Source organism: Nelumbo lutea, chromosome 4, assembly GCF_056320005.1.
Source record: "Nelumbo lutea isolate HS-2025 chromosome 4, American lotus-T2T, whole genome shotgun sequence".
In the NCBI taxonomy this organism is placed as follows: Eukaryota; Viridiplantae; Streptophyta; class Magnoliopsida; order Proteales; family Nelumbonaceae; genus Nelumbo; species Nelumbo lutea.
The window spans coordinates 33,045,580-33,054,640 of NC_142687.1; the positions used below are offsets into that span (position 1 = coordinate 33,045,580).

The 9,061-nt window shown below is 35.7% G+C and overlaps 1 protein-coding gene across 1 annotated transcript; it reads right to left on the bottom strand.

Annotated features, from left to right (window-relative positions):
* Positions 1–6,201: 6,201 nt before the first annotated feature.
* LOC148855067 (protein MOTHER of FT and TFL1-like) lies at positions 6,202–8,012 on the bottom strand. Its single transcript, XM_088941578.1, has 4 exons — positions 7,812–8,012; positions 7,593–7,654; positions 7,257–7,297; positions 6,202–6,471 (listed from the first exon to the last, which is right to left on the bottom strand). Exons 1-4 carry the CDS (start codon positions 8,010–8,012, stop codon positions 6,242–6,244), a joined length of 534 nt encoding a protein of 177 aa, XP_088797704.1. The 3' UTR covers positions 6,202–6,241.
* Positions 8,013–9,061: the final 1,049 nt, after the last annotated feature.

Genomic DNA, 9,061 nt, shown 5'->3' on the forward strand with positions numbered 1-9,061 from the left:
TGGGGCAAAAGAGGAACCCCGTCTCCTAGGGTTTTGACTAGAGTCGTCACGTCAAAACGTCTGACGGTCAGATGCTTGACACGTGTCGTATAGGATTGCTTTACTGTAGGAGAATAGCCGGCAGGTTTCCCGTTTAGGCGATGTTGAGTCGGCTTGTCGGTTTGCAGGTCGGCTGGCGAAATGATTGGGAGCCTGGACTGGGCTCAAGAGACTCTTCCAATCTCTCATTTAATAGACCCCAAATATACGACACGACACACGACGCACCTCCATGATCTTCCATGCTCCCCACCTTTGCCACCTCGTATCCACCGAACAGCTCTCGCAGTTGATCGGATCACTTCAAGTTAACGGTCAGGATTGAACAAATCCATTCAAACTTGATGACCAGTGTAGGCTCCAAACTAACCTTTATAAATGCTTTAGTCAGTGTACTTTTAATGGCTATATTAGTCAAATTGTAATCCCTACTTCCATGAAAAGAACAAAACCAGGAGGATAGAGTCATAGGTATGTCAGATCTTATACAAAAAACCCTTCCGCTCAATCGTAGCCGTCAATTCAATAGGCCCACGTTCGATTTGATTAGCCCATGACCGTTAGATGATGTTGGGACTTGGGTCTTGGTGCTTTAAAAAGGGGATAGAAATCTCTCTTCATTAATTATCAAATAACGACAACGCTGTATCCTCCGAAATCTTCTCTACTGCCTTAAATACATTCTTATCTACCCCTACATGCCCATTAAAACCTTGAACAACGAAATAAAGAAATTTGAGGATTCCAAGCTCATAACTGGCTTCTCCTCGTTAATAACTCATCTAATTTGACCCCTTCAACCTTTTGCTACCGTATTATCATACATCATTATAATCTCAATTGCCATCCATGAAGTCCCTTTTGCAAGAATGAAACACAATCAACTCTTATCATTGATGAATCACTGGGCCCATGGCCCATGGGCCCCCTCCAACGTGAAAATCATTTCAACTGGATGACTCCTTGACACGACATTATCAAATTGTTTATGGCTAAGCATGATTAAGGATAAACTAGAGCCGTTAAATTGATCTTATAGTCCTTGTCCGAGAGTTGAATCTAGGTGGATGGCCACCTAATTTGTACTGCTAGTCCGGTACCCTTCCAATTTCAGACTATAGAACTCATGTGCATGGTGGGACCTACCATCGCATGCAAAATCGTTTTCATATGCATCCACAATTCTACATTCTTGAAATATGAAAATTATCGGAAATTGTTGTGTTTCGGGGCCGAAACGGCCGAAATTTCGGAAGCAGTAAGCAGCAGGAGACGATGGATGGAATGGATCGGGGTCGGTTATTTTTCCTCACTTTGTAACTTGTAAGATACCGGACGTTGCGAGATGGGACTATCACATCAGGGTCAGGTCGTGAAATGCTCCGAGAAAGATTTGCATTTGAAGGGAGAGGGTCGAGACTTCTGCCACGCGATCATTTTGTTTGGTGGGGCCGGGCAAGATGTACGGCCAAAAATTATTGCAATATAAACTGTAGACTGATAAGACCATATCATTTGTACGGCGCATGCTTTCCCACCTGTCTTTAGGGTTGTCGACATCTTTATTTTGTCATCTCACGCATGCTTGTTGTTTTCCTAATCGTCCTTGACCCATCATTTGAGTTTGACATTCAAATAATTAAGAATACTGGACGGTCAGGATCCAACAACCTACCGGAATTGCTGTTAGTGTTTTCTGATGCGCGATGACGGACTCTTCGAGCGACCAGGTTTGGAAAACAATAGCTTAATTAATACGACAATAATGGTAGTTAAATACTTAAATAGGGACGGGGATTTTGGTTTGTTTGTTTGAACTTTGAAGTGTAGTAGTCATGGGACCCACTTGTGAACTAACGTTCCTGATCAACGGGGAGAGAGTGGCCCATCTGATACCCTGGGTGAAGACCTGACTGGATTAATCGTGTTCGAATTCTGAATCTCATGGAGTGCAACTTCTTGGAGAAGACAAAAAGAGCAGAGGGGGCCCACACTGATGATTAGGTGGGAACACACACTTTCGATGTGAAAATTAAAATGGGAAGCAGTGGGGGCCGCATGTCGCCCGCAGTCTGTACGGCGGATGTTCTTCCATCATATACCGTTTTGTGTAATCTGAGTGGCGGACAGGGCGGGCCCACCCTTGTCTATTTGTTTTTGACTTGGGATGAGAAGGGGAAGCGTATCTAAAATTTTACAGGAACAAAAATAATTGGGTGTTTTTGACTCTCTAATTTATCGTTTTCACTTTTCATCCCCGGGGGCACAATAGAATAGACAAAGAGGTCACCACGTGGAAAATCGATCTAAAATTGCTGGAGAAAAAAACAATAAAAACTAGATCCATGATCCAATGATCAAGATTCAATACCACTATATCAAATGAATATTTGATATTGGTGATCAAAACCTATCGTAGCCCTTGGGCTGTAGTCTAAACCCAGCCTGTGGCTAGGGTAAGGTGGCCCATAGACCATAGGGTTGCCGCTTACAAGGGGAACTGCTTCCACTCCTGGGGCAAGTTTCAGCTTCAAGACCAAATAATTGTCTTCTTTGGACAGTCTAGCATAACCCTAATTCTCTTTTAAATTTTGAATACTTTTAGCAATTTATTTGATCGACTTAATGTATGATATCGAATATAGAAAAGGGTATATTTGAATTCAATTCGATAAGAAATGCAATAAATTTGAATTTTATGAGAATATTATGGATATTTAAGATTGAGATTTGAATTCGATTTGATATTATTATCATATATCCAAATCAAAACCAAGTCCAAATCCATGACTGATGGAGAGAGAGAGAGATCATGAACTTAATTAATAAATGAAGATCTAAATAGAAAATAGAAAACAGAACTCATGAGTCATGTACTTCTTGCATTCGCCCATGTCTTGAGGCCTTGCTCTTTTAGTTTGTTTAATACCTTTGAAATCTAAAAATTAATTTTTTTTAGACCTCAAATTGTTCTTTTAAGGTCTCTTATCACTTTATTTTAGACATTAGACTTGACAACATTCTTATTTTCTAACCCCAAATGTTCTTGGTGCATTTTATTCATATTTTATTATTAGAAAACACTCTCATTATACATTACTGATATTTTTTGAATAAATTATTAATAAAATAATAACATTAACAAAGTAATAAAATAATGAAGATAAAATTATTACTAATAACATATTTTTATTAATATTTTTAGAATATTTTAATATTCTATATTATTTTATTAATGCTTTATTATTAATAATGTTTATGTAAACATGCATTTAATAATATTTTATTAATATTAATTTTCATTAACATAAATATCCATACTCATATTAAAATATGGAGTAAAATGGTGAATTATTCATTTTCAAAATTCACCATTTAAATTTCAAAGCAACATTGTCTATATTCAAATATCAGATAAAAGAGAATTATAAATTTTTAAAATATTTTCTATCGGAGCTTTTTATTAGACTTCAAAATTTACACCTACAACTAAGTTTGGAAAAAGTACAAATACATATAAAACAAAACAATGGAAAATCGAAATGGCAAACTCTTTGGATTTCAATCAATATGAGATGAGTTTACCCATTTAGGCATATGTAAAAGTAAAAATTACTATCTATAAATAAATAAAACAACAATTTAAGGGCATAAAAGTTATCATACAGACACAACATATAAGGGGTTAGATCAAATTTGAATTCAAATAGGAATGGATTAGCTCCAACTCGTTAGACACCCTAGGTTTGCTGATCCATGTATCCTGTCAAATAAAAAACACTTAGTGTTTGTTCATTTTTTTTTTCTTTTTTATTGGATTTTGAGCCTATGAGAGTTTGGTTCCCATTGATCAAGATACCTGTATTCTTTTTTCAGATTTATGTAGGGTTCACATAAAATTTATTTTCCCTAGGTAAGTGGGTAAATGATACCCATCTAAGCTCCCGGGTGGGTAAGTAAATTTTCCACTTGGACCAAAGTTGTCAACACCTAAATGGCACAAAATTGCCTTTTTTAATAATAGCTTTTTATGTTTAAAACGATCATTGTTTATATATCAGAAAATAAAAGAACATTCCTAAGAAACAATTACCTAGATACTGAAAAGCCAAAAGGCCTTACTTTCCTACTAAAGTCCTTGCTTTACGAAAAAGGAGTAATATAATATTCCATTGAATCAACACAATTTAAGGAGTGTTCAGTAGCCTAATTAGTTTTTTCAAAATACACCAATTGTCACATCAGTACAGTTAGGAACGGAAGCAAGTATAATGGTGGAGGGTCCTTGTCCACCCCCCTTCCCCCGCACACACACAAACTTTTTGTTAAAACCATTGTTTATATGGTTACTTAGTCGACACTGGGTTAAAAACATAATAAAGAGAGTCCTTGGCCCACAAAATTTGAACTGGGTTAAAAATACTCTAAGGCTCCTCCAACTCTCAAAATAAAAAAATGTAAAAAAACATTTATTTTTTCTTTAAAAAAGTATGTAAAAGAAACTCACATGTGTTGCATGTGAGAATTTTTTTTAATATTAATTATTTGAATTATAGATTTATCAAAGTTGATAGAATTTGAAAATTAACAAAAGTAACAATACAATTAAAAATAAACTTAAATTATTCTAGTAAATGTGCACATGCATTGCATATGAAAAATTTAAATTATAATAAAAATTATATTATTATTATTGTTATTGTTATTGTTATTATTATTATTATTATTATTATTATTTTTTTTTTTTTGTATTCCATTTCTATCATAAATAAAAATAATTTTTATTTAATATGATGAATATATAACATTAGAAATGTTCCCAAATGTTTTCAACAAAATTTTGTACTTTTTTATCTTTTGTGTTCTATCTTTTTTTTAATATTTATTATTCAATTATGACATCATGAGTTTCTTTGAAAAGTTGGATCACTGAACCACCATCTGATAAAAAAAGCTTTGCTTTCAGATATGTTTGTTATTATATATTTCATCTACATTATATAAAGAATTTTTATTTATCACTTAATTTTTGCTTGACTATGACATCATTTGACCCAAACCACTGACCCACCACCCAAAAAGGAAAATAGTTTGATTTTTACATTAAATTAAACTAATAATATTTGAATTTTATATGTTGGATATAATTTATATATTTTAATTAAATAATTGAAAATTTTGATATTTATTCATACTATTTTATATGAAAGTAGAGCTAAAGAGGGTTTTGCATTTTCATATTTGATGAAGATTTAGATACTAAAGCTGTATTTGGAAACATTGCAAATATAATGTAAATCTTGGTTCAGGTTAAATTTACACTCTAATTCACTTTTGCCTGTGTTTGGCAACATTACATTTATGCATTAACAAATCACAGACCAATGCATATTTACATTAATAATAAGATATAAAAATACATCAATAAAAAATAAGTAAATTTGCATTCAAATGGGCTTTTGATAAAAAAGAAAACTTATAATTTATTAGAATTCATGTTTGCATTCATTATAGCTAAAAGTCTATTTAGTAAGAAAGTAAAAGTTTTACACTCTACATATTTGCATTGTTTCCAAACGGGCAACCTAAAAGTCAGAATCCGAGTTGGAGGAGTGTCTAGACTTTACAAACCCCCACCCACCCACCCACACAAAAAAAAGCCCGTTTTCAAGAAACATAAGCACTTATTCAATAATTGCTCATTTCCTTTTTGGCATATCTTTATCTGCCACATCATTTTGAAAATACCTATACTACCCCAAGGAACATTATTTGTAACAAACGGCGTCTTATACTTAAAAGATTAATGAAAAGGTTTTGTTTTCAAACTTAAAATTGATGATATATATATATATATATATATATATATATATATATATATATATATATAAAATTGATGATATATATACACAAAGTTGGGCTTTGGGCTAGATTGCCCTCAACCCTAACCCAACCGAAAAGCTAATCCGGCCATTCGGGTTTATACCAAACTTCAACCCGACCCAAATTGCAACCTTCCATGAAATTAAAACATGGAAAGCTATATTATTTGTTATTACTGTTATTTAATGGACAAACTCAACATTTACAATATCCATGCTAGTAGTAGCGAGAGATACTCATAACAACTCTACATGAGATTCAAATAAAGCCCCCACCTCAACAGCAAAGCAACACACCATATTACGTAGTCTCTCTCTCTTCAAGGCTTTTCATTCGCAAGCTCCTTCTGGGCGTTGAAGTAAACAGTTGCGACCGGCAGGCCGAGGTCGTGTTGCTTTGCAAATTCACTAGTATTAAAGTTTACGCGAGTAGCTGGTTGCTGGAGCTGGATTGAGTCCTTCAGCGGATTCTTCTGACTGAACAGCACTAGAATGTACCTGTGTATTCCCACCGACGGCTGAGGACCCACGTAGGGCATTATCTCCTTGCCTGTCACCCATCACATCAACCCAAAATAATGGTATTAACGCATTTATCTGCCAAGTTATTGCACCAGCTAGCTTGATGTCCACCTGGGACAATTTAAGTTGCCGCGTGGCACCGAGCACGCAATCAACCAATCTTTTAATAAGTTGATGCTCAGTGCTGGGTAGCTATGAAGATTCAGTAGACACATGTTAGGTTTCATACAATGGTGACAAACCTTTAGTGAGACAGTTGTATGAGAAACTCATCGGCACATGGGCAGCCTTTTTGTCTGTGCAGTCCGGACTTGCTCAGTTGTTTGTACTGAGCTTTTAATCAAAACGTCAACCAAAGAATTTAATTTGATCTTTGATGATTCAGCCCTGAATCAGGTTTGATTTCAATTTTCATTTCATAATCAACGGGTATGTAGGCATTGCAGTACTTTTTTTTTCTACTCCTGATGTTCAAACCCTTGGATTAGAACCTGTTACACCATTGATTGATGGGTTTGACTGGGTAAATTCCCATCGAATGATTTGTTGAAGAAGATTATCAGTCTAGCATCGTGAACCCAACCTAGGTAATTATCAACATTGGGTTACAAGGCCAGAGTTCCAGTACTCCTGCAGATATTCCGTGGCTTGCTCTGCTCAGTTGAATTGTGGACTCTATCTGCAGACTGATATTTTAGAACCAGAAACGATCTTGACGACGACAATATTGAGATAATAAAAAGTTTAAAATACTTCATCAGTATTTCTTTTTTCTCAACGATTTTAATCAAAATTAAAGAGTGAAGAACTAACCTCTAATGGGGTTTGTGCCACCGGGAATATGAACGACGATCCTGAAAATAATAGGAAGACATATATCAAAACCCTATTATAGTTTTAGAGAGAGAGAGAGAGAGAGAGAGAGAGAGAGAGTATTACCAGTGGACCCATTCACGCATAGTGGGCTGGCTTGGGCTGGGGGCATCTGGGTCTGTCATCACCTGCATCGATCGCCATAAAACTACAATTAAATCTAAAACAAGCATGAAGCAACCCATATAAATTAAGCACAGCCAGACGGAGAGAATTAGAGGGAGAGAGAGAGAGAGAGAGAGAGAGAGAGAGAGAGAGAGAGCGAGAGAGTATTACCAGTGGACCCATTCACGCATAGTGGGCTGGCTTGGGCTGGGGGCATCTGGGTCTGTCATCACCTGCATCGATCGCCATAAAACTACAATTAAATCTAAAACAAGCATGAAGCAACCCATATAAATTAAGCACAGCCAGACGGAGAGAATTAGAGGGAGAGAAAGAGAGAGAGAGAGAGAGAGAGAGAGAGAGAGAGAGAGAGAGAGAGAGAAAGCTAACCAGAGTATAGAGATCATCGTTTCGGCCAGAGACGACAACTTTAGGAGGATTGACAGCCATAGAAGGCTTAATATCACAACCGTTGGTGATATGTTCCGTTCCGAAGTAAGCAGACATGGTGACAGTAGGAACAAACATATCGACGACATCGCCTATGACTCGGCCCACAACAAGTGGATCAACTGCAGCAGCCACGGACATGGAGGTAGGCAGAGAGAAGGGACTCAGAGAGAGCAACTGCCGTGATGAAGACGGTGGGTGGGCCTGAGGGGAAGGGAGGGGATTGATGATGAAAATAAAAAAAACTTAGTTACAGGCTCAAAAAGCCATATATGGAACTCCCAGGGTGCACTACGTTTACGTGTGGGAACTTTGTCAGTAAATGCCACCATCCGTTATTTTACTGTCGCCACGTTTTGTGCAAATTAAAAGATTTTTCATTAAACTTGTATTATATAGAGCCAAAAAGAAGTGGGGATTTGGGTTTCTGCAAGAAACTTTCAGCAATGAAAAAAGCACTTTTGGATAAGTAAAGTGTGGATATTTATTTTAGTGAATACTGCAAAAATAATTACAGCAAAGTACTTAGAATTTCAATTTAATGTTTAACCAAAAGCCAAATACAAAGCACTCACAATGGTGAATGGTGGAAGCAAGTTGCATTTCAATTTAAACGATTTCATATGGTAAATCTCTAGTTCGGATACTTGGGATTTACATATATAGACTGAATGAATTGTTTACCTGATGGCTTACATACAGTGCAAGAAATAGAGAAGGATATCTCCCTTTCATAATATCTCCACTGATATGCTGTTATGGAGGCATTCGATCAGTACTCATATCTACTCTTTTCTAATAGAATACTATTTGGAAGAGAAAAATCCCTTACATGTTCCAATTATTATCATGGAAAATTTATTGGGATTCTGTCTCCATAAAGGATAAAGTAACACATTGGGAACACCCCATGAATAACAACATACCAGTTGTTCAGCTGTAGTAAAGGGTGTAATTTTATCGAATTTAAATGAAATTAAGCAATCTAATTTAATTATGTTGAATCTCAAATTTAAATCTGGTTTTCAGATACTGTTGATAATTCTGGTTTTAATGTCATGTGGATAGCAAATTTGGACTTTTATTGAATGGTTATTTTCTTATATAAATTACAAACCGCCACCCCATACTTAGGGGTGGTGTAGGGATGTTAATTCGATCCAGTCCAATGTGAGTTCATGACAAATGGA

What these genes read in the sequence shown, in the direction of transcription:
- LOC148855067 (XM_088941578.1), bottom strand. Translation starts at nt 8,012, where the DNA reads ATGTCCGTGGCTGCTGCAGTTGATCCACTTGTTGTGGGCCGAGTCATA. An exon ending in ACGATGATCTCTATACTCTG is followed by an intron (nt 7,655 to 7,811) that starts GTTAGCTTTCTC and finishes CGATCGATGCAG; the next exon opens with GTGATGACAGACCCAGATGC. An exon ending in TGGCACAAACCCCATTAGAG is followed by an intron (nt 6,472 to 7,256) that starts GTTAGTTCTTCA and finishes GATGGGTGACAG; the next exon opens with GCAAGGAGATAATGCCCTAC.